Below are 25,761 nucleotides of genomic sequence, written 5' to 3'. Positions count from 1 at the left end.
TAAAAAAGACACCAAAAACAGAAAAAGCCTGTAATAATCTTTATTGGCATTATCAAAGTTTGACAAGGTGTTTGATTGGTTTGTTAAATAAGTACTGCGTTGTACTAGAAAACCTGTTTACAAGTCACGTTTTGCTGATTAATGCCCTTAGATAATAAATATACAGAGATATTGATTATTGTTGGTCATAAAAGCAGTTTGCACATGCAATTAAATGTTAAAAACCAAAAAACACATGATCCAAGGAGGAATGCTGTGTTGTGCCTGTGATTCATTGGTGTTTGAAAACACATTTCAGTCTAAAACAGCAAAAAGTAAAAACTTCTGACAAAATGAGTTTGGAATTACAGATACAAATGCAAAAAGTATATTAATTCAGTTTGCTTTGGTAAGAGCATCAACAGCAATGCTGAAACAGTGGCTTTTCCCAGTATTTACCATGTAGTGTTTGTGCAAAGAACAAAGTTTAAAAAAAGATGACAAGAAAAGTATACAAAACATGTAATAATATGAATACTATATTCTCCAGTATCTCCCTTAGTTATCATTATACCTTAATATCATTTATAACATCACAATGTTTTAAAGCTTACAAAGTTTGTAACTGACATTAACAAATTAAATGTGATGTTTTAAAAAATACCTGATTTTGGTATATATTAGCAGCACATTATGAATAAAAACTGAAATCTTATCTACAATTATCACTTTCAAGCTGTGCAAGAAACATTTAAATTATGACAGATCATGCTAGTATAAAGTAATAGTTATAAAACGCTTTACAGAATACTGATTGAACACAGCAGAATTAAAAGGCACTTGGTGCTTTATACTGAATCCTGAGAGAGTAAATACAACCAAACACTACATTGCACTAACAATAAGGCAATAAGGCTAAATGTTTAATATCACTTAATGTAGTGTATTTCAAAGGTGCACTGATTGCATGAAAGCTTTTAACAGCATGAAATCTCAGGTTCTCTCCAGCAGGATCTGGTTGAATCCGGTCACCACGTCGGTCTTGTGCACTGGGTGCATGTCAGCGTAGAGCAGCGGAGACCTCTGAAGATGCATCTTAATGGAGCCCTGTCAAAACAAACAGTTACAGAGCAGTTAAAGCAATATTTCAGGTTGTTCTCAGATTAATTTGAGCATAAAAGCACGATTCACTTAAGAATAAAGTCGTCATAATCTCACATCAAAATGTGTCAGGGTTATTATAGTTAACTAAAACCATAAACATTTGTTACTTTTTAATCTTTATTTTACACTTTTTGTGCTTTATTTTACATTTTATTATTTCTTTATTTTGTACTTTATTGCCTTGGAAACTAGCAGAAATAAAATACTTAAGTAAATACTTAACTTGAAGTACTAAAATAACTAAAAAGAATAAATAAAAACTTTACAGACATATTTAAAAATTCTAAAAAACTAATAAATACACAACAAAAATATACAAGACAATGACTAAAACTTCAACCAAAATTAAACTGAAAGCAAAGAGAAAATATTTTAAAAAAAATTGAATTGAAAATATATGTTTTTAAAAACTAGAAGAGTATATCAACACCAAAATAACACAGTTCTGAGTAAACTTGATTTACAGTGTTATTGTCTACTAAAACTATTATTTAAAACCATTTATAAAGTAATAAATCTAAAAAAATAAAGCTAACAAAATAAAACAAATATTACATAAACTTAAATGAAAATTGGAAAATGTTACTGTGGCAACTAAGTTAAGTTGAAGTACTAAAATTACTAAAACAGAAATAAGAGAAATATTAAAAAATACAAAAAGCACATTATAAAATTACTACAAATAAAATAAAATACAATAGTATATAATACTTTTTACAAAATATCATAATACATGTTCATTGCACTTATTCACCAAGAAAAAAATAATTCATATTAAAATGTAATAATTTGACCTACCTCAGAGTAAACATGATTTACAAAGTCTTATTATTGTTACCTAAATCTATTAAAATATTTTAGGTAATAAAGCTAAAAATAAATATAAATATTAGATGAAAAACAAACTAAGAAATGTTACCTTGGCCCTAAATGAAATTAATAAGTTGAAGTTGAAGCAATAAAATTTCTAAAAGTAAAATATAAATTGAAAAATTTATGCTAAATAGAATTTTTTTATATTAAAGAATGACAATTCTAAATGACAAAAGCGCATAACAAAATGACTAAAACTTCAAATGAAATTCAAATGAAAACTGAAAATACAAAAATAAATGCAAAAATTCAAATATTAATACATACTTTAAGAGTATATAAATAATACTAAAACAATTGACAACATGTCATAGACGTGTAAGCTGTATTTCTCCTGGAATAATTCATGGTCACTCAAGATAACCCGTATGTTTGAAGCGTCTCTTACCCGCGGCTGAGCTCTGATAGACGCCACACCCTGGTCAAACTGGTTGGTGTTTACTTTGTATTCGCCGTGTCTGAATGGGATCTTCAGACAGGCCATCATGGACATGATCCGCTGTAAACCCGTGGCTGTCAGAGAGACGGTGATGCTGGGAGCAGAGGCCATGGCCAGACCGATGGGCCAACCTCTGACCATCACAGGCTCCTGGATGCTGGAGAGCTGCACGGAGCCTCTCTCCTTCAGCAGAGGGTCCAGCTTCGGCAACACAGACGACGCTTCTTTCTCCATGAAATCCTCAGCATCATCCAGCTCTGCCTCAGCTAACGCATCCATCCACGCCTATCGAGAAAGATAAGAAAACGGCACAAAACATGTAGAACTGAAGCTAAATCCATTTACATTTAAAGTCAGCAGGAAATGGTGTTTATAACCCGTTTTATGTGGCATTTCTAAATGAAAAGGGATATACTAAAACAAACACAAAACACAAACATTTCACCATTTAATTTGATAAAGATTATCAAATAAACACAGAAACCCAAAGGTCTTCACTACAAAACAGCAAAATAAAAGTTCAGTTTGAGGAAATGTTCACAGAAATATATTAAGATCGTACAGTGAGGACAATAATAATTCCTTTTTTTAAGGAATATTACAAAATTACAAAACATTTTAAACCGTGTGGCACTCAAAGCTCTTCATTACAAATCACCAAAAACTATACTATATAATAGTAATTTCTAATGTACTTCTTAAAGTAATAATAATAATAATTTATTAAAACACTTTTTAAGGAATATCACACTATTTTTCATCCATGTTTTAATTTAAACAGGAAATCTCTGTTGTGCAGCACTTTGTTAGTCAAACTAAAAAGAACGGTTACATTTTCATCTGATTACATTTTAAAACACTGTTTGTTATGTTTGCATTTTATTTTTTTCCTTCCAAACACCTGCCTTCATCCCTGGTATGAAACAGTCTTCACAATCCAATCAATTCCCAACAGACAAAAAAAATCAAGCCATGTCCAACATCTTTATTAATAAAAATAAAAATCAGCACAATGCTTACCCTCCAGCGCCTCCATTTGGTTTGGATGATCGATGCAGCTTTGTGCCATTTCTTCATCTCTCTTCTGACCAGCCAAGATCTCACACCTGTGATAAAGATACACAAAGAGAGTTAAAAACTCTATATAATACTGTACAGATACTGCATATAGAGCCGTTTTGTCTTAGGATTTAAACTCCGACAGATGCATATATGGAGTTTGTGATAAGCAGCATTCACTGTGAACCGAGATGCTCTGAGACACTAAAAACACAGCACACAATGAGCTGCTCATGTGTAAATGAACACCGTGCTTTTGGTTTAATTTTGATACCACATGCAGCCCTACATCTTCAATACTGTATGATCTGCACTATAAAATTAGTGTGGTCTGATTTGGCCTTTGGCTCTACTGATCTCAGTGAAGCAGGTGTTTGGCTCAGGTGAGCTGCATCCGTTCTGTTCTGAGTTTAAGGGATAATCAGGAGGAAGTTGATCAGGTGTCAGCGTCTAGACGCACAGCAGATGTCTGCTCCTTCAGCCAGGCAGAGGTCAGAGAGAAATGCACAGTCACTGGGTCTATTCCTAAAGAATAATGTCTTCTCGCTTGTGCACTTTATCTTTTAAGCGGTCTAAAAGTGTCTACAAACCCAACCAGCTTATTCCCAGCTTTAATATTTAGCAACTGTCTAGAACAAGGTTAGCTGTCATTAGGGTTGCATGATTAATCAAAATAAAACTGAAGTTGCAATATAGCTTAATGCAATTATTAAATCGCAAAGGCAAAGTTGTAATGAGAAGCATTTTTCAACAAAAGAGAAGCTTTGACTTCTCTATGCAGTTTTCTGTCAAAATAAAAGTTCAATAATTTAACAATGGTTAAAATGACAAAATTAAGACAATATTAGTATTGTAATTTTACTGTTGAAGTGCATAAATAAAATTGTTTTCATTTTAAAGTGAAATATTACAATAGTAATATTTATTTTGCTTTTATTTAGTATTTTCTTATATATTTTAATTTAGTAGTAGTAATAATAATAATAATAATAATAATAATAACAAAAATAACAATAATTTATTTATTTATTCATGCATTCATTCATTAAATAGCCATATTGATATAAAACCACAAAAATTGGCTGGATTATTTATTTATTTAAATCACATTATTTTTTCCCCAAATTGTGCAGCCCTGTTTGTTATACAGCCATAGTACCTGTAATCGCAAAATAAAGATGTTAAATCCTAACCTGCTTGTAAGCGGGTGGCAGCCTGTGTCCTCAGGTTACGCTGACGGGTCTGGTGCCTGCGCCAGCAGCACTGGATACAGAACGCCTTCTGTGAGCGCACCCTGTTCCTGTGCTCCTCCAGCATTTCCAGCTGCACAACACATGATAAATTAACTACAGACATCAAGTTAAAATACATCTGACAGCTTGTGATTGCATCAGCTGAGACAGGGTAAACAGGCTGAAAGAGTTCAGTGAACTTTCAACTTTTACAAATTGCATTACAATCATAAGTAATCAGAGTGCATGCTTTACCAGGGAATGTGTGAGAAAGACTTTGGTCCTGCCACAGTGCACCATGTTGTTGTTGTCATCAGGGCTGAGGGTGTAGTTTGGGGCGCGTCTCTTGAGGACCACATTGAGCACATCCTCCACAGCAGATCCCAGAACAGCCTGATCGCTCATCTCAGGGCCTGTGAGTGAAAGCTGAGCTTTAGAAATACATGTTTATAATACTTCTATTGTGTTTTTAAGGCAAGACACTGCAAGTAAAACCATTGCTTTTCATGCACTGGTCAATGTAGAGATTTTGGGGTATTTTACTTCCATAACATGTCTTCTTTAAGACTACTGGAAAGAAAACTCGCAAAATACACATTTAAGTACCTTATTTTACTTACAAAAAACTTTACAGTTTTATTGCTATCTAAATGCTAAGGTTTTTACAGTATGGTGTCGTCATATATAATTTACCTGATTTATATAACAGTTTATTGCTAAAAGAATTTTATATATATATATATATATATATGTGCAAATTTATGCGTAATTAGATAATGCCTCATTTGCACATTAAATATAACATTTAAGAAAACTTGTACAAGCAACTGTGTTAATGTACTGTGATAATCAATTGGGGAAATATAATGATAATTTATTAGTCGAAAACGTTACCCTATTCACCTGAGGTGTCTTGCCTTAATGCAACTGAAATCAAGCACTTTAGGGTCATCTTATAGGTGCATCGTGTTTAGTTAAAAGTTTGCTTTGACTCTTGGTGGGTCGAGGTATTAGGGCAGACATGTTCAGTCCTGTTCCAATGAATCCACTTTCCTGTAGATCTTACTCCCAATCCTGCTCTACCACACCCCTGTAATTTTCAATACCTAGCTTAGTTGGTTTAGGTGTGTTTGATTAGAGTTAATCTCTGCAGGAAGGTAGATCTTCAGGAACGGCATTGAGCTCCCTTGGTTTATCTGAGATTTAAAACTGGTGTTCAACCAACTAATGTGCACACCTAAGAAATTCTTATCTGTATCAAATCCCACAAGCAGTGACATGAATGCACATGCAAAAATTCAACCACTTGAACAAAGATCTATTTATTTCTACAAAAGACATTAGTAAGAGGGAAATAGTGAAGAGAGAAAGAAGAAAAGGCAAGCAAATGCATCACTGCATGCAAAATATTCATTAAATAAGCATGCAGTAATTCACCTGAGGAATTCAGATTCACATTATTTTAAGCACTGTGTTCATTAAAGACAGAAAGAAATGAGAGGAGGATACTGAAAGAAAAGACAGGATTCAGTTATTAAACAGGAGAACAGAAAAAAGAAAAACCCCAGACAGTACAGTATGCACATCATGTTCTACGTACTGTTCGCTCGGTTCATTTGTGCAGTTAGTCTGGTGTTTGCAATCAGCCCGTATCTTTGGAGGAAACTGCCATATGGGATCCTGTACAAATAATACAAAAATAATTTAGTTTTGATTCTGAATGGAATTCTGTAATAACATCTCTAAACTTGAGGTGATATGAAATATACCAAATTCTGGAGCGTAGTCACGCTTAATTTGAAGTAAATTATTTGTTGTAAAATTGAGTGTATTATGTGTTAAATGTAGGGATTGAGATGTGCGTGTAGTGTTACCTGATGGGAAATCCTGCTGCACTGATGTTTATGGTTTCTACTATCCCACAGGCCTCAAGCTGAGCGATTACCTGAACGCAAACCAAACCGAGACTCACTAACCAGGCTATAAATCTGCAACTCTCAAGGGAATCCCAAGTGAACAGACAGAAATGCATCTGTTTTTCATACCTCTTCCTTTTTGAAGGTGAGCGGTCTGCAGTCGGGGTTGGGTTTGATGCAACGCGTGTAGTGCGGTGTGGTGCTGTGCAAAATCTTCATCAGGCTTCCAAGAGAGTTCTGCATGTTCACAGAAAGACAAACAAATTATTATATTAAACAGATGCAGGTCAGTCTAAAAACAATGCATTATCTGTATCAGTATCTGTCTTCTTTAAAACTTTACCTTTGACCTGTTTGTACAATCAAGAATTAAAAAAACGTACTGGGACAACAAAATTATGTCTAATCATCTTACAATGTGAATCATAATGATTAAGAGCTAAAACACAATCATTTAAACAACAGAAAGAAATCTTTCAATAAACAAAAAAAAAAAAAACAAGAGCTTAATTATTCCTCTTAAAAATCTGTACCTTAAATTTGGAGACGACAGTGACCACTTTACTGTGTCCTCTAGACCCCTCGCTCTCACGGTCACCATCAGCAAAGAGACTGTGCAGCAATGAATCCTGGGACTTCTGCAGGAGACTGATGATCTCAGGGGGAACTGGGTCCTACAGAAAAAATGGACATTCGAGCACATTATAAACTTTATTAAGCCCAAAGGAAGATTTCAGCATAGATAAGCCACATAGTTTATGTATGCAACTACTTATATAGTTTGCACCTTGTTCTTCTCCATCATGCCCTCAATCTGGTAACTGACTTTGCCTGCATAGTGGGCCACAGTAAAATGGGGCTCTTTGCCGAGTTTGTCCCAGCTGATGCTGGCGTTATCCGACAGGTCCTTCTGCAGACGCACACGAAACTGCTTCGCATCCGATGCTCGGTTCAGACGACACTCCTGGACGGCAGACAGTAGCCAAAGAATTAGAAATACAGAAAGAGAAAGACAGAATGAAGAGAAAGAAAGAAAAAATAAACTCAGTAGTGCTACAAAAAAGCTCTTTCACTATGCAAGATTATCATAAAGCTATAAATAAAGGCATTCGCTACATTTGTGATGCAAGTATACATCACATCTTTTTCTGATTTCCCTCACTGAGATAAGAAGTGCAAGCTAACCTCATTGAGCAGGGAGAAAATGCTGGAGGGACTGCCTTCAATCAGGTCCAGGCAGCCCTGGTTGTCTTGGTACAGTATGAAGGACCACTGCAGCCCCTCGGTCACATACTCCTCCTGCTGAGCCTTCAGGTAATGAGCCACAAAGTGCTGCTGCAGCTTCTCGTTAGCATAATTAATACACAACTGCTCCAGATTGTTCAGGTGGAAGCATTCAAAACCATACACATCCAGCAGGCCTGTAGAAGACAGCAGCCAAGGATTAAATGTGTTTTAGAAATATATTCATTCCATTCAGAAAAAAAGATAAATGATTTGACACATTAGTAAGTCATATATTTAGCAATATATTACAATAAAATAAGTGAATAATTAGAATTTGTACCAATGAAGTTGCACCACATGGAATTGTCTGCAAACATACTGCTGTTTATGAAAGTGACTAACCAGTCAAACAGCCTGTAAATGAAAAAAAAAAAAAGACTTGAAATGTGTTCATTAAAACTATTTGCTTCAGCACTTGCTTTAAGTATACTGAATTTTATACATAATGCAAAACTCTATGTTTCATTATATATGAAACGCAACATGGAGAGTGTGTTTTTGTGTGTAAGATTTGTTGTTTTACTGTAGCTGTAAAATTCATAAAATGTCAAACCTAGTTCATACGACTCACTGTGCATAAATGACTTTAGCCAGACAGTCTCTACGGATGCCGCACTCCGACTGAGAGCAAGGTTTGAGGACGCTCTGTTTGCCAGCACGCAGAGTTCTCACGGTCAGACACGAGTGCAGCTCGTCTAACGACACCTGCAGCAGGTCAGCGGTCTTCTGCAGGAAACCTGCACACAGCACAGACAGAGAGAGAGCAGTGATCAACACAAGCTACTAATGTCAACATGTCCTTAGGAGGGGGTGAAAAATCTTTACTAACTGCTTTGGCCTCTGTATACGACAGATACCGAGATATACATTTATTTTTAAAAGAAAGTAATACTTTTATTCAGCAGTGATGCATTAAATTGAAAAAGTGACAGTAAAGACATTTATAATGTTACAATACATTTCTATTTCAAACAAATGCTGCTCTTTTGAATTTTCTATTCATCAAAGAATCCTGAAAAATAAAATGTATCATGGTTTCCACAAAAATATGAAAGAGCACAACTGTTTTCAACATTGATTATAATCAGAAATGTTTCTTGAGCAGCAAATCAACATCATGTGACACTGAAGACTGGAGTAATGATGCTGAAAATTCAGCTTAGATCACAGCAATAAAAAACATTTTACTATATATTCACATTTCAAAGTTAAATTGTAATAATATTTCACAATCTTACTGTTTTTACTGATCAGATAAATGCAGCCTTGGTGAGCAGAAGATACTTCTTTCAAAAACATTAAAAATTGTTACCAAACCCCAACCTTTTGACCAATAGTGTTTATAGCAAAGTGTCACAATGAATTGGTGAGGTGAGGAATGTAATAGGGACACGTCACAGCCCAGACATAAACTTGTATCATCCATAAATACTTTGCCTCATCATGTCTGGAATATGCATCTTGCCTAATTCACTGTCATAACGTAGCTTTTTATATAAACAATACAACAGAAACGCACCACACCTTTTGAGTGTACATCAAGATCACATGGCTGAGCCTCTTCTGACACAGGACTAAAGTCCACGTTCCCCAGCTGCAGAAGACCTGCAAGGATCTTTGCAAAAAGACAACAAAAATGTCATTTTACAAACTAAAGTATAATATGTGACCCTGGACCACAAAACCAGTCTTAAGTTGCTGGGGTATATTTGTAGCAATAGCCAAAAATGCACTGTATGGGTCAAAATGATCTATTTTTTATTATCGAAGTAAAGATCACGTTCCATGAAAATATTTTGTAAATTTCTTAACGTAAATGTATCAAAACTTAATTTTTGATTAGTAATATGCATTGCTAAGAACTTCATTTGGACAACTTTAAAGGCGATTTTCTCAATATTTAGATTTTTTTGCACCTCAGATTCCAGATTTTCAAATAGTTGTATCTCGGCCAAATATTGTCCGATCCTAACAAACCATACATCAATGGAAAGCTCATTTATTCAGCTTTCAGATCATGTATACATCTCAATTTCGAAAAATTGTCACTTAAGACTGGTTTTAAGGGTCACACACACACATACATACATATATACATACATACACATATATACATATACACACACACACACACACATATACTTTTTTTTATTCTCCCATTAACAAAGTAGTTTACACTTAATTTTCTTGTCTGCTGTAGTGTCTTATTTTGGTGCATGAATCAAAAAGCTACATGATGATTCACATTCATAAATCAAAAGGTTTATTTATTTTTTTCAGTGAGTGAAGTCATTTAGTGTCTCCACCCACTAAGTGTCTCCACCCACCATTTCTATAAATACGGTCTTTATAACAAAGTCATTTAAAAAGTTCAATTAATTAGTCGAAACAACTGAGTGTAATCAGTATCTAAAAGCATAACAATCAAACACCAACCAACATGGATAACATTCATTTCCAATCATCATTTAGGTTTTGATATAATTTTACCATTATCACTCACCCTAAAAATCTGTGTCCGTTTCCCCTCATCAATGCCAAGGTTGATCATGGCTTCCACCGTCTCTTCCAAACAGTCTTCTGCTCAGACACAAACAAACAGAATGCAAGATGTCAAACATCACAGTGCCTCCTCAAATTCCTCATAAAATTGACTTTCATGCTTTAAAATACAAATTCTTGTAGTACAATCCTTGCCTTCTAAGGTTTTCTCAGCATGTGGCAACCAAGCAAAATCTTGCTCCAATGGCAGCATCCATTCCAGTCTCTGTTTCTCTGTGGCTCCTTTCATCATCTTCAAATAAAACGGATAATAAACAACCAACATACAAACCAACATAGAATTACTGTATTACTGGAAATAATCGAATAAAATATGTAAGCCCGTTTCCACCGCAGGAACTTTCCCCAGGGACTTTGGGCCGGTACTCAGTGTGTTTCCACCGTAGAAACCAGGATCTAAATAAAACCTGCTCGTGAGGTAGTACTTTTTCAAAGGTCAGGAAGTTTCAGGGGTGGGACTTGGGCGCTGAGCATGCTGATTGGTTGAGTTTACGCAACATTGTATTTCAACCACCATTTATTGGCACAATTTTCAAAATATTACTGTTATTGAGTCATGAAATGTAGTTTTAGGAGTATTCTGGCAAGAATGTAGTTGTTTAAAACTCAAATCTGCGGCTTATTTATAAAGACAGTGCCTATTCGCAAATGTGCTTCGCCGATTTCAGAGATGTGAGCTCCACGCGATCACCGGGCGCTCAGTGCTCATGTATCCTGAAGAGAGCAGCCTTAGCTCGGCTAGTACTTCTGACATTTTCCGCTGGCTCTGATGTCTCTGTAGTGGTTAAACATGAGATATAATTAGTTTTGGGTAAATCTAACAGGTAATCATTGGTCTCATGAATCTATTTGTGCCAGGTCATATCATTTTGGCTGAGCACAAAGTTATGTTTCATAACTTTATATACTTTTATAAATATATACATTTATATCTTTATTAAAATGAAGAGGCAATGCTGTTTGATATAATATTTAGTTTCATTGTAATGTACTGTATGTAAGTTCCCTGAACTACATTTCCGCAGCTATTAATAGCCCACGTTTAAATGAAAATGAAGAGAGGCAGTGGTGTTTGATATCATATTTCATCTTATTATCAATACAGTAAGGAAATTTGCAGTAGTCAAGGTGAGCTATCAAGTTATCAATATAATCGTCTCGTCCCCGGGAGTTCATACTCCCGAGTTGAACTTGCGAAGTCCAAACTACCAAAGACACAAGTCTGAAATTTGCATACTTGGTATTGAGAAACGGCCCTGGACTGGGAGGAGCAGTCGCGCGCAATCCTACATCACCAGAATATTTGAATGAATGAATGAATGAATGAATGAGGCATTTATATAGCGCTTTGTGTATTGCAATACACCCAAAGCGCTTTACAATCATGTGGGGGGGTCTCTCCTCAACCACCACCAGTGTGCAGCATCCACCTGGATGATGCGTCGGCAGCCACAGGACAAACGGCGCCAGTGCACTCACCACACACCAGCTACAGGTGGAGAGAAGAGAGTGTCATAGAGCCTATGAAGTTGATGGGGATTATTGGGAAGCCATGATTGATAAGGGCCAGTGGAGGGAATTTGGCCAGGATACCGGGGTTACACCCCTACTCTTTTTACGATGAGTGTCATGGGATTTTTAATGACCACAGAGAGTCAGGACCTCGGTTTAACGTCTCATCCGAAAGACGGTGCTTTTTTTTTTACAGTATAGTGTCCCCGTCACTATACTGGGGCGTTAGGACCCTCACAGACTGCAGGCTACATTTGCTTAATCTTCACGGTACTTTAGGCCGTGATGGAAATGCAGACCGCAACAAAAAAAGTTCCTGGGATAAATTGTTCCAGGTAATTTCAGTGGAAAAGTGGCTTATGAAAATATATACTTTGGTAGTATTATATTCCTGGTTAATTCTGTGAATGCAGTCTCTTAATTTACCTGGTAGAATATGTGAAAATTTCTCTCATTTGGTGCTTGGAAAGCCACTCTGGTTTTCTCCAAAAGATATGTCTGCACTGATGCTCCAACCAGCAGCTGAGAGCTGGATTATAAAATCACAGACCTTTACACCAATCACAAGATTCTTCAGGTTCATGTCCATGTGGGAAACAAATAGAAAGCAAAACTAACCCGTTGAGCTGAAGCTGAATGTATTTTCCAAAGCGACTGCTGTTGCTATTGCGTAAAGTGCAGGCATTCCCTGGGGAAGAAGGAAAAGGAAAATAAAGGCTTTTAGAAAGCAATTAATGAACATATCACAGATCTTTAGAGAGGAAATGAGACTGAAACATCAACTGCTCCTTGTATTTCTCACCAAACGCCTCCATGACTGGGTTGGAGCCCAGTACTCGTCTTTCTATCTTCTGTACGGTGTCCTGGCACTTCTGAGAAGAGGCGGCTACAGTGGCATAATACTTCATCAGACAGCGTGACGTCCATGTCTGAAGAGATATTTAATATAGGAGATGTGGTCTAAATCATGTTGAGATTTTACCGTTTTCAGATCAGTCCTAAACTTAGTACAGCAAGTATTTGAAATATTAAGCTTGACAGTTCATTTAAAGTGCCCTTATTATGGGTAATGAAAGGTTTATATTTTGGTTTTAGGAGTCTCCAACAACAGGTTGACATGCATGCAAGGTCAAAAAACACTTTCATTGTCTTATAATATGCGTTTATTTTTACCTTTACTTGCTCAACGAATCCCAAACCCTTCCTTAGCGTGACACTAATCTGCGGTGATTGGTCGATTGGTCTCATTTTCATGTCATCATGTTTGTAATGACTGATAAAGCAGTGTTTGTGAGCACAGTGCTGCTGTGTGTACAGCGTTACCGGAGAAACCGCTATTTTTACCGCTCCAAAAGCAGCACCTAGTGGCAAAGAATGAATTTGCATTTTCATTCAGACCAGCTCAAAAAGACCAACAAGTGGGCAGGCAATATGCTTAATATGTTTTAAAAACGACTCGTTTCAATGATTCAGAGTCGACTCTTTCTTTTGAGAGACAATAACTTTATTGCACTTTCAGATTTAAAACTTTGCAGGATGTTTTCATTCACTCCATAATAGGGGCACTTTAAAGACTGTAAATTTGGGATGCTCCCATCAGGATTTTTGCAGCTGATACCGAGTACCGATTTCTTGTCATGGTGATCGGCCGATACCGATGCCGATTCTGATGCTTCAAGCTTTATATAACATGTAATAATGTTACATAAATAATCACAAAAATTATTCCTTATACAGTGAACATTTTAATATGCCTTTAAAATGGGGTTTATGCATGACATTATTTATATCAGGATACTTAATATAAGACAAAAATAAATACAAACAAAATGGAGCAGTCTGACGCAACCCACAAGGTTTATTTAAACATTATCCAATAGTAAACTGTGAAGGACAAAATAAACATTTAATCTCCTAAAATTGAGAAGGCTGATGTAACTCATAAGGTTTAATACTAGAGGTCGACCGATTCATCAGTTTTGCCGATTAATCGGCACCGATAGTTGATTGCCGCAACTATCGGTTATCGGCAAAAATCCATGCCGATAGTTTTCCGGTTTGCAACCATTGCTGGAGTGGCTGAGAAGGGTCCGCTGGCATTATACAGTACGAGAGCGGCGTCTAGAGGCGGAAATCACTGACAGCACGTGTTGTTTATTTTGACACGTGACACTGCACGCTGCACAGAGCGGGAAACTCCAGACTCGCATTTAAGTACAGCCGACAGAAAATCCTGCCGCGGAACTGAGGCCATTCAGATAGTTTTCTATTACATTAGTCCCAAATCATTGTGAATGTACATAATGACTTCACCCTAGTCTATAAATTATGTATTGTGCATTTTTCAGCAAAACGTTTGTCTTTCTGTGGGTCTAATAAAGTCTGTATGCTTCATATAGAGAGTTGTAATAGATCGCAATTTCTCTTTCCGCGTGCTCTGTTTTTTTAAACACCGAACTTCAAACTCATTTTTGCCTCAAACGCATTGTTCATTCTTGAAGCAAACTTATGTCCGTTTGGGGATTAAATAAATTGTTTTAGACCGCCACTTGAATTGAACGCAAAGCGTCTGGTGTGTGTGTGTGTGTGTGTGTGTGTGTGTGTGTGTGTGTGAGAGAGTGAGTTCTCCTAGACGCAGCGCTGCGCTTTTTTTTCCCGGTATGTGACTAACATTTTTTTTTTTTTATTAGACAATTATCAAGTGTTAAAAAATAGAAGCATAAGTGTGTGAGTACACATACAATATCCATATGTATGTAATTTTAATGCTATGGCCATAGATATTTAAAGATGGCCATCTTTAAGCATGACTGTTGAAATTAAATGGTAATACTTAACAATAAGAGTCCATTCGTAGCATTAATGAAAACTGTATAAGTATTGTTCCTTGTTAGAGTGTGTACAATTCAACATTCACTATTAGCAACTAATACGCTACATTTTTACAATTTTAAAAGTTTCTTCTTTTAACATTAGCAAACTATGAAATAACTTTAATGATCAATATAGTAAATAATATTTTTATTCATTTACAATGTATGGTTCAGTACTGTTACTGCTTTTTTTTTCTTTTTCTTTTTTTTTTTTAAATAGTAAAGCACTAGCTTTCTTTCGGTATCCATTTTGAAAACTATCGGTTGATTAATCTGTATCGGCCAGTGTGGTCCAACCTAGCTATCGGTATCGGTAAAATCCACTATCGGTCAACCTCTATTTAATACCAATATAAGAATGAAGAGGAAAAAATAATAATGAAAAAAAAAATAACGGCGCTGCTGATAATCCGCGGGTCGGGTAATAAAAAATGCATTCTGATTATTTGCGGGTGGGTCGCGGGCAGTGTTGGGTGTAACTAATTAATTTGTAAAGTGTTGGGTGTAACTGTAATTTAATTACTTTTCCATTGAAAAAGTAAAGTAAGGGATTACTCTTATTGTTTCTGTAATTTAATTACAGTTACTTATGTAATTGAACTTAATACTGTACAGACTGTAGAACATTTATACACAATACAATAGTGGATTTAACATCAAAATTTAAAGTCTAACCCTAAAATTCATGCTTTTTATGTACCCTTCTCACTTTAAATACTTTGAGTAAATAAGAATATTGGTAACACTTTAGTGTCCAATTCTCACTATTAACTTGTTGGTTATTAGCATGAATATTACTGGGATAGTGGCTGTTTATTATTACTTAAAAAGCACATATTAAATGTCTTATTCTGCAAGACCTTATTCTAAATCCTTAATTCTACCTAATTTTTAAACTTAACTACTTTAAGTATTAATAAGCAGTAATTAGGAGTATTCGGAGGCAAAAGTCATACTTAATAGTTAGTTAATAGTGAGAATTGGACCCTACTCTAAAGTGTGACCAGAATAATTTATGTAGTTAAGGATTTAGAAAGTAATTAGTAATAAGTAATTAAATACTTTTTGGAGAGAGTAATTTGTACAGTAGTCTAATTACCAGGGTTGGGTATCGTTTGGGGTTTATTCGATACCGGTGCCAAATCGATACTTTTAAAACGGTACCGGTGCCTAAACGGTGCCTGAACCGATACTTAAAAATAATAAAAAATAAATAAAAATGACCAATTAATAATTGAATTGGCAATTAGCACTAAACACATGTCTTTTTCATTCATACTGGATGCCAGAGGGCGCCCTCACACAAAAAATCCACATATCCAGTCACAGAAGTAGTGAACTCATGAAGCTCCAGGAAATCCCCAATATGGACAAATGCAGTGCTATGGATGTAACGGAGTAAACAAGATATAAACGTTTTGAATGATAAAACAAATACAATAAACACTCGACTACGACAGTGTATAGTTTATCTGTGTTATTCAAGCCATCTCTGGTATTTTCATAATAATTAAGTATATTTATAATCCATTGCCAATCGATGTATTAGTAGCCTATGGAACATATTTTCTGCATCATTCTGTAACAAGAAGCTACATCAGATCACAAAAGGAAGCATTTAACGGGTATTGTGGACTAAAAAGGTTATAGTGTTCTCTTTTGTTGGACAACAGGTTTAAAAACGTGAATACAAGATAATTTTAGCTTTAGGCATTTTAAATTTAAGAATGTTTAGCTTGGCTAGTTAATGGAGGGCTACCTGCTGCTGTCAGAGCAAGTGTAATTACTGCATTCACGCGCTCCTCGGATGCTCTCATTTCTCGAGTTGTGCTTTTAAGTCGGAATGTGAAAACAGCACGCTCGCGTTACTACAAAGATTTGTTGGACTTGTATTATTAGAGCTTTCCGACTTTAGTTCACGTGCATTTTCTCAGTCGGGAAATTATTTTTCACGTGAGGTGCCGGCTTCTTACGTTCGTTTCGGAAAAACAAAGGACAAATATTTAAATCGATCGCTCAGGCATGGCACCGAAATCTCCGTTCTGATTCGGTTCTAGTACATACCGGTTACATAGGTACCGGTGCCATATTGGTACCGGGTTTCGGTACCCAACCCTACTAATTACACTGTTGAAGATGTAATTAGTAACTAGTAATTAACTACTTTTTTACCCAACACTGGTCGCGGGTGGATAAAATAAATCATAAATGATGCAAATATTAACTACATTTAAATAAATTTTTTTTCATCAGGCAGACGATTTCATTTGTGTGTGTGTGTGTGTTCACCTGATTGGGAAGTTGCAGTTACAGAAACAGTGGCATTCCAGATGAAGTTTGAAAGGAGCCTGTGTTAATGCTATTGAGTAGGCTAATATGGCCAAAGAAGATATTCTGTTTTATAAATAAATATTCATTTAAAAGCAGCGTATTATGTTACCGTTACTCCTCCACGCGGTGCCAACTTACAAAAGACTATTTTTAGCCAAGCAGTGCGGAGAGCCGCTTCAGAAACATGCCGCGGCGTGTCTGGTATAAACAAGCATTGATGCACACATCAGCTCTAACGTCACTGAATCTGCTGTTAAAAATTAACCATTCATTCATCATATCATCATGCAAAACATACACGACAAATAGCGAATTTTTCATTGTTTCTCGAAACGTCATAGCATTTCCACACCAGCGATGACATGACTGCGGCGCCAAATCATTTATGTCCCCACGCAACATGTACGTCCTCACGCGTTGACGTCATCAAATTGCAATCAGTTTGTGAGATCGGCCAAGTGTAGAGAGTACCGATCGAGTCATAAAATGTGATTATCGGCCGATACCGATCTCCGGCCGATCGATCGGAGCCTCCCCACTGTAAATAATGAGAAATCATAATTTCCTTCATTTTTAGAGACCTTATTGTAACATATTGCAAAAAAGGCTTTCTAAACCTCCAAAGTTAAAAACAAGCATAACTTTATTCACGGTGCACTTTCAGATTTAAAACTTTGCAGGATGTTTTCATTCACTTAGAGCTGTGTTACACACTGCATGAAAGGTCATTTTCAAAAATCCATAATAGGGGCACTTTAAAGACTGTAAATAGTGAGAAATCATAATTTCCTTTATTTTTAGAGACCTTATTGAAACATACTGCAAAAAAGGCTTTCTAAACTTTCAAAGTTAAAAACAAGCAGTGGGTTTATTTTGAACAGGTGTGTTTTGGTAACTGTAATTTGATCTGAACAGTTTGAGCAGCACATTTCAGCTGGGAATGTTTTATGAATCTGTCACAATGTGATGCAGATTTACAAAGTGACTGGCATTTAAGAACAGAGCAACTCAGAGAAAAGCACGGAGATGTTTACATAGAGCTAGGCCTGTTTTTGGACCCATTTAATGTCATGCAGTAGCTGTAAAACGTAAGCATTGGAAAACATGAATTATGAAATTACACCAAACAAACATCACTTACCTTCCCAGCTCCACTTTCTCCTGAGACGACCAGAGATTGGTTTATGGGCTCTACCTGGCCCTGCACATTCCTATAAGCCTCTTCTGCTACGATGAAGATGTGTGGCTTAAACTCCTAAGTACAAAAAGATGCTTTAACAGTGCTTTCTGTAAATCAGGATGAGATGACAACTGCTTAAGTTCATATAATATAACCTGCCTTTACCTGTCTCACAAAATGTCCTTAAAAGGTTAGTCAATATCTAGAGTGGCCACAGTTTATTTTTATCTAACTTCCTGATTTGCAGTTTTTTCATTAACATTCTTTGATGTCAAAATAAACATGCAGAGCAAAGTATGGTCAAGGTTACTGGCCAACGGCACAATGAGAAAAGCCTTAAACCTCATAAATAATTAAATAATAGCTTACATTTTACTTAATTTAATTATTGTGCAAGTTAATGATAAGGTGACAACAACATGCAACAAAAAAAAAACACATAGATTGTTTGGTGCTGTATTAAATATAACGTTAAAGACTGACTCATTAACTTTACATTTAATACCACTAAACATGCAGCTGAACAGACCAGGTGTGCAAACATTGTTTTGACATGGCCCTCTGCTATGATAAAAGACAAATGGGTTGACTAAACATCGTCCTGTCTTCTGTTACGCATTAAAAGCATTTGAAAGGGAGGTATAGATCTCTCGTTTCAAAAGACAAAACTTAAAACCCAAGCAACTAGGGGTGGGTGGTACGACCAAAACCTTATATCATGGTTGACTAATTTTATATCATGATGGCAGAAAACTTTTGCTTCATTCAACCAAAAATGTATTACTTACATAGTCAATCAATAATGCCTCTTTTTGATACATTTGATGATAATCCAGTAAACAAAATATTTCAGGTTGGTTTAGTTACTTTTTGGTGACTAAATTTTATAGCAAAACCAAACCAGTTGACATATTTCTACCAACGCACGGAATGAGGAATCAAACCACTAATATGACCATAAAAACTCATAGTATTTATGGCTTCCACACTAAAGTATTTGTAACTTCCATATTTTTACGTTAGAGATGTACTGATAGACTTGAGCGTGTTTACCTGTGGTTGAGGAGCGGAGTGATATTCCCTCATCACATCCAGAGAGTACAGGTGAGGAATGGGCTGGAAGGGGTTGAGGGCGACCAGCGTGCAGCCAGCATGCGTGTAGAAAACCTTTGCGCTGTACCTGGCCTGCAGACATTTCAGCACTGCCAAACACAAAACACCACAGCTGTAATTCAACACTGATTCACAATAGGAAATTTAGGACTGGTATGGAAGCTTGTTTCTGCCACAGAATGAAAAGATAATATTAATAAACAAGCGATTCTGAGTAAACAATTCTGAATTGCAAGATGTTAACTCGCAATTGTGAAAAAAGTCAGAACTGTAAGATAAAAAGTTGCAATTACATTTTTATGTGATATGACGGTCAATATTATGAATCAGAATTCAAGCTCCAATCTAGAATTTCACATGCTAGAACTAAAATCAGACATCAAAATATTGTAATGTGGAAGAATATCCTATCATCTGAATTGGGGAAGGAAAAAACCTTGACATTCTTCACTTGCAATAAACATCATAAGGCCAATGATGAATGACCAATAGTTACAGACATAAATCCCAAGCGCTTTTGCACAATGTACCTGTAGAAGGCGTAACCGGGTTGACTTTAGTGAGGTCATCGTACGTGTGAAGTTCAGCTTCATTGATGAGGAAGTCTCTGATGTCCCCTTCCAGTGAATCATTGAGAGATTTCCTGAGGTCCTGGGTTCGGTCTTTCAGTCCATTCACCTGCATGATGCATGATGCAATTAATAAAGACCATGTTATCTAGGGCTGCACGATATAACACATGCGATATTTAATGCGCATCTTTTCAGTAAAGCCGGTTCTGTAATCAGCGGTAATTTCCATCACGTGCGTGATTTCACATGGAGCAGCATTTACTACACAGAGCCACTGTTCACTGACAAGCTGTGCAAATCCACATTGATGATGAATTTCAATAGCAAACTTGATCTTCAGAAAATGTCAACAATTTTTCATTTTCTTTAAGAGTCCGCTATTTATAATATTCTTGTCTGAATCTGGAGAGAAACATGCACACTTGCACAGATCTGAGAGAACAACAGGGGGTGGACTTTTCCACTGGAGGATGCGTAATTATGGAATATTTATTATTATTAATTATTTGTTATTTGGCCAGAAGTGATGGTCTGAAGTTAAAAACATCTTAATAATGGATTTGTTTCTTACAGACATGTAGGCCTAGCTTTTTACTTTACAAGATGTTAACCAATAGACTGGAGTGGTGTGGATTATTGTGATGTTTTTATCAGCTGTTTGGACTCTCATTCTGACGGCACCCATTCACTGCAGAGGATCCATTGGTGAGCAAGTGATGTAATGCTACATTTCTCCAAATCTGATGAAGAAACAAACTCATCTACAAATTGGATGGCCTAAGGGTGAGCACATTTTCAGGAAATTTTCATCTTGGGCTGAACTATTTCTTTAAAAAACATCCTTTCAGAGCCATGCATGCAACTGTATATTACATAATGCACAATACCATAATTAAGCTTGCTTTATGTCAGATGTGTTTATGCATGACATCAAAGGAAAGAGCTTTTTACATTCATCAAGCCAGTATACTTGTTGGTCATATTTCCAACACCTTTGGTTGACAACTTGAGATTTGACTAATTGCTTGTACTATTCCTCATTTGAAAGACAAAGCAAATGCTGAGCAACAACAGAGTAAGAACATTTTCCAAATATAACACGCCTGGACTTCATCACAAAAATTTAAAATGTCAGGAATAAACAGAGATGTGTAATTACACATCCTTCCTCTGACGCTGATGTGACTCCATATGCTCTGATGAAAGCATGCGTTGAGTCGGGTCAGGACATGCTGAAGACAAGCTAATAATACACACTGTCTGCTGGACAGGCCTGCTCCTAATCCAATAACAAACACAGGTAAACGACAACAAGACTGGGAATCTGAACTGACTGGAGAGCATCTTAAAAACAAATAATGGTAAGAGACTTTGGTTAGTACATAGATCACACAGACATTCAACACATGCAACATTTGTAATGAGACGATTACAGATTCCCATAGTATTGATCCGATTTCATCTGTCAGGAACTTTCCGTTCCAACACTGGAGTCAATGCATGAATCATAATGGCCCAGAAAAAAACGACTTAGATGACGACTTAATCTGCGCCAAGGGCTGCAGGCATGAGAAACACTGCATGGCACAACAAACCAACTGCACTACTCACACTTAACAGTAAAACTAATTTAAAGGGGTCATATAATACGATTTCACCTTTTTAACTTTTGTTAGTGTGTAATGTAGCTGTGTGAGCATAAACAACATCTGCAAAGTTACAAAGCTCAAAGTTCAATGCAAAGGGAGAAATTGTCTTTTACAGAATTAGCATAGCATCACCTACAGCGAACGGCTGGTAAGGGACTACAACAAAATACTTCCGGGTTACTGACATCATAAACCTAGATAAACCCCGCCCCTGGGAACATGCAATGAAGGGGGCGAGGCCATGCTGCGCTGCTTTATTGAAGAGGAAGAAAACTAGGGGTGCACGTAAAAATCTATTCGTATACTGTATGAATCGCGATTCTGTCTTCTAACGATTCTAATGGACTCACAAGTTTCAAAATCAGTGTTCTAAAGCAGCGGTTCTTAATACTGTTCCTCGCGTCGCCCTGCTCTGCATCTCTCCCTCTCTCATTCAGATCAGCTCAGCTTTTCACATAGCTATGATGAGCCTTAAACATGGACGCCCATGTGGTTGCCGTACTGTATTAAAGCTTTAATCATGATAAAACCGCATATTAAAAGCTAAAAAACGCAGTAGCATAATAACAGCGTATCTAAAAGTATGAGACAACAACAAACAAAAAAAACACAGGCCTACCATTACGAGCCGTGCTTGCACAGGTTCTGTGCGATCCTCTTCACTAATATTTTCTGCGTCTCAATCAGGCTCAAACTGATAAGCAACATAGACAACACCATTGTTTACAATACAACTGGAGCACATGCCGCTGAGCTGAGGGGCGGGACATTTAGGCTGCATTTACACTGCAAGTCTTGATGACCAATTCCAATTTTGTGACTATATCCGATTTTTTGGACGACATGCTTATAATTCTTTTAAAAGTGACCCGTATCCGATGTGTGCATTTTACACTGCACTTGGTGAAACAAGCCAAAAATAGCATGACATCACAAATCAATTTGAATAGTACATTGAGTTTAATTTATTGACATGGAATTCATATAGAAATGTTTTTAATGCAATAGTTACATCTATAGGCTACATCAAAATAATTATATATCCTAGTACAAATTCTTCAGAACAGTGATGATCTTCAGCTCCACTGAACGCTTGCGAGTGGAATACTCACTCGCGTCAGTTAGTCTTTTATTTCACACAAACGAACGAAATTAATACTCTGCTACTCAACTAGAGATGTTTCATTTGTTACAGGTATGTCTGTACCGTCACTTTTCAATGACGTAGGAGTCGCATTTACAGGGGAATATCCGATCTGCCCGCTTACACGGCAGGCGCAAATGCACGTATCCGATTCATATCTGATTTATTTCCACATATGAATGAAGCCTGAAACCGATCAGAGCATATCGGAATCCATGCGATTTTTTTCCTGCTTACACGGTCGTGGGCCATATCCGATCTGTGCCACATGGGAGGGAAAAAATCAGAATTGGGTCACTTGAACCATGCAGTGTAAATGCGGCCTTACACCTGTTTCACACATATTCCGTTTGCAGTGCGTTTGCGGTGCGTATTTTTTTCCGCACCCATGTTAACGGATTAAAGCGTTCACACTGCACATGGTTTCGGTCCGGCAGTGCATTCCAGGAGCGGTGCGTCTGCAGCAGTGCAGAAATCGTTTCCGCACCGAGTCTATTTTTGCTGTGCTGCACGCGCTGAATTAAAGTGACAGCGCTTTGTTCACGGTAAAAATTAACATGGATTGACATGGAAATGTAGTAATTTCACAAAAAAATAGATATAACTAAAGTCTACTGTGTTTCAAAGGCTTTTTGGCTAGGTTTAAAACAAAGAAAAGTGCACTTTTAGATAAACAAGGCAACATATGCACTTGTGTCTTGTGGAGGTAGAAAAACAAAGTTCTTTAAGACCCGCGGGACTGTTTGTAATAAAGATTTAAATGTAAAAGGCACGAGAGCCGACTGTTTCTGTCAGTGGTAAGTTTGAATTTAAAATATTTGTGAAAAGTAGGCTATATGCTGTGTTTAAATGTGTTTCCACTTGCTTGAGCAACTTAATATACAGATATAGAATCCAAATGCATTGAATACGTTTTTAATTGAGTTTAAATGTGAATATGTCTATGAAAGATTGTGTAACACTACTGTGATAAAAGAGGATCACAATGTTGGAAAAACACTCAGTATTAGGCTAACAACCTTTGGATTTGAAATCAAAATTAGCGATTTTGCTTTAAGACCCGGACTGTTTGAAATAAGATTTAAATGTAAAAGGCACGAGAGCCGACTGTTTCTGTCAGTGGTAAGTTTTAATTTTAAATATTTGTGATAGCCTAACACAACTTAGGCCATATGCTGTGTTTAAATGTGTTTCCACTTGCTTGTGCAACTTAATATACAAATCTATAGCCAAATGCATTTAATAGCTACGTTTATGTTAATTGACTTCAAACGTGAAATATGTCTATGAAAGATTGTGTAACTGCACTGTGATAAAAGAGGATCACTACAATGCTGAAAAAACACTTTAAGCATATATGCTAAAAACATAATAATGGATAAATGTTGTGTCTGTGGGAAACAGCCGCGGATCAGGAGCTGACTGCAAACGCGTCCTGTGTGAAAGCACAATGCACCGCATACATAATGCACACGTGAAACAGGCGTTAGAAGCGCACTAGAGGCGGTTTAGCCAATCACAACACACTCGGCCAACTAACCAATCAGAGCCCATTGCGAATTTCTGAGGGAGGGCCTTCCTTCACAAAAAACAGGAAATCAACCGGCCGTTTTTATGCTAGCTGAAAAGCGGTGTACAATTACAGGTAAAATGTGTGAAAAATAATGCGATTTTTTAAAAACGAAGCATGAACATGTTGCTGTGCATCCCATAACAAAATCAACCCTTCGAAATAATCCATTAGACCACCCCTTTAATAACTGAGGGTGACCTTCGATGCTGCAACTAAATGAACATATCAACACATATGAACACAGACAATATAAAATATAGTGCCAAAAAAGCACGTCTTCATTTACTTCAAAACAAGTTGCAGGCTACCTTTGGAATGACGTCATAATTTTGTTACACCAAAAAAAAAGGCGCGCCTGAAATGGGTTCAAGTGGTTTTGCGCATGCTCAGATTATGTTGACCTGCGGAATAATCTGAGCATGTTCCTCAGATTAACTGCACCGCTGCTTAATCCCACAATGACAACACGAAACACTTCAATGAACATGCAAATGAGGGCACTCCGGAAAAACAAGCCAGTTCAAAAGAGTGATTAGAAATAAATTACAGTAAATCACTTTAGTTATTGTTCTGCTCAATAGAAAATTAGTCCCTAGTCATCTATACCGGTTTAGGGTGGCATTAATCAAGCATGTTATGTTACTTCCCTTAAAAATAAAATATTTATTACAGTAATAAATAGGGAGCAATTGGAGAATATAATTCTGAACGTGTAGTATATGTATTTCTTAATATACGTTTAACGGTGATGGGAAAATAAGAAAATTATGAATATTTATGCGTACAAACATGACGTTTTGGGGCATGTAACTGCTAAATTAAATGTTAGCATGCTGTTGGAACATAAACCACCATGATACAGGATTTTTTGTAACGTTTCAGATAAACGTTAATTTTCCTGTTTGTCAGTTAAACTTGTTTTTGTAGATAATACAATTTAAATCTAAAACGTTGATACGCATACAGAAAAAGTGAGGTAAAAAGTGTTAAATGAGCAGTAAATAATAAAATTAGTGTAACGTACCTTTTCCGTCTGGCGGTTCGGTCTTCCAACTTTTTCCAAACTCCTGAATGTCCCGTCAGAACTGTTAACGGTCGAAACGTCTTTATTTCGGAATAAAAGCTTCTGTTTGACATTCGCCATGAGTGTAAACTTTAAGAAGACACGTTTTGCTGTATTTACTGTGTTATACCGCTGCCATTAGATTGATATTTTACGAGTTATGTTTTGTTTCTCCAGCCAGGAAAATTCCTCAGTGAGTGAAGGACAAAACTCCCACCACACTGGCGGCAACTGACACGC

At 36.6% G+C, this 25,761-nt stretch overlaps 1 protein-coding gene across 1 annotated transcript; it reads right to left on the bottom strand.

Moving 5' to 3' along the window:
• Positions 1 to 32: 32 nt before the first annotated feature.
• On the bottom strand, positions 33 to 25,756 carry LOC131541102 (unconventional myosin-XIX). The gene is made up of 23 exons (XM_058776640.1): positions 25,483 to 25,756; positions 20,051 to 20,198; positions 19,461 to 19,609; positions 18,369 to 18,482; positions 12,826 to 12,952; positions 12,642 to 12,711; positions 12,450 to 12,552; positions 10,647 to 10,743; positions 10,453 to 10,529; positions 9,474 to 9,564; positions 8,521 to 8,686; positions 8,230 to 8,303; positions 7,848 to 8,083; positions 7,450 to 7,626; positions 7,196 to 7,336; positions 6,792 to 6,899; positions 6,621 to 6,691; positions 6,347 to 6,426; positions 5,002 to 5,159; positions 4,708 to 4,837; positions 3,476 to 3,561; positions 2,405 to 2,740; positions 33 to 1,086 (listed from the first exon to the last, which is right to left on the bottom strand). Exons 1-23 carry the CDS (start codon positions 25,600 to 25,602, stop codon positions 973 to 975), a joined length of 2,973 nt encoding a protein of 990 aa, XP_058632623.1. The 5' UTR covers positions 25,603 to 25,756; the 3' UTR covers positions 33 to 972.
• Positions 25,757 to 25,761: the final 5 nt, after the last annotated feature.

This window comes from Onychostoma macrolepis, chromosome 05 (assembly GCF_012432095.1).
Source record: "Onychostoma macrolepis isolate SWU-2019 chromosome 05, ASM1243209v1, whole genome shotgun sequence".
Classification (NCBI taxonomy): domain Eukaryota; kingdom Metazoa; phylum Chordata; class Actinopteri; order Cypriniformes; family Cyprinidae; genus Onychostoma; species Onychostoma macrolepis.
The sequence above is the reverse complement of the archived record's forward strand: the minus strand, read 5'-3'. Positions and strand labels throughout refer to the sequence as shown.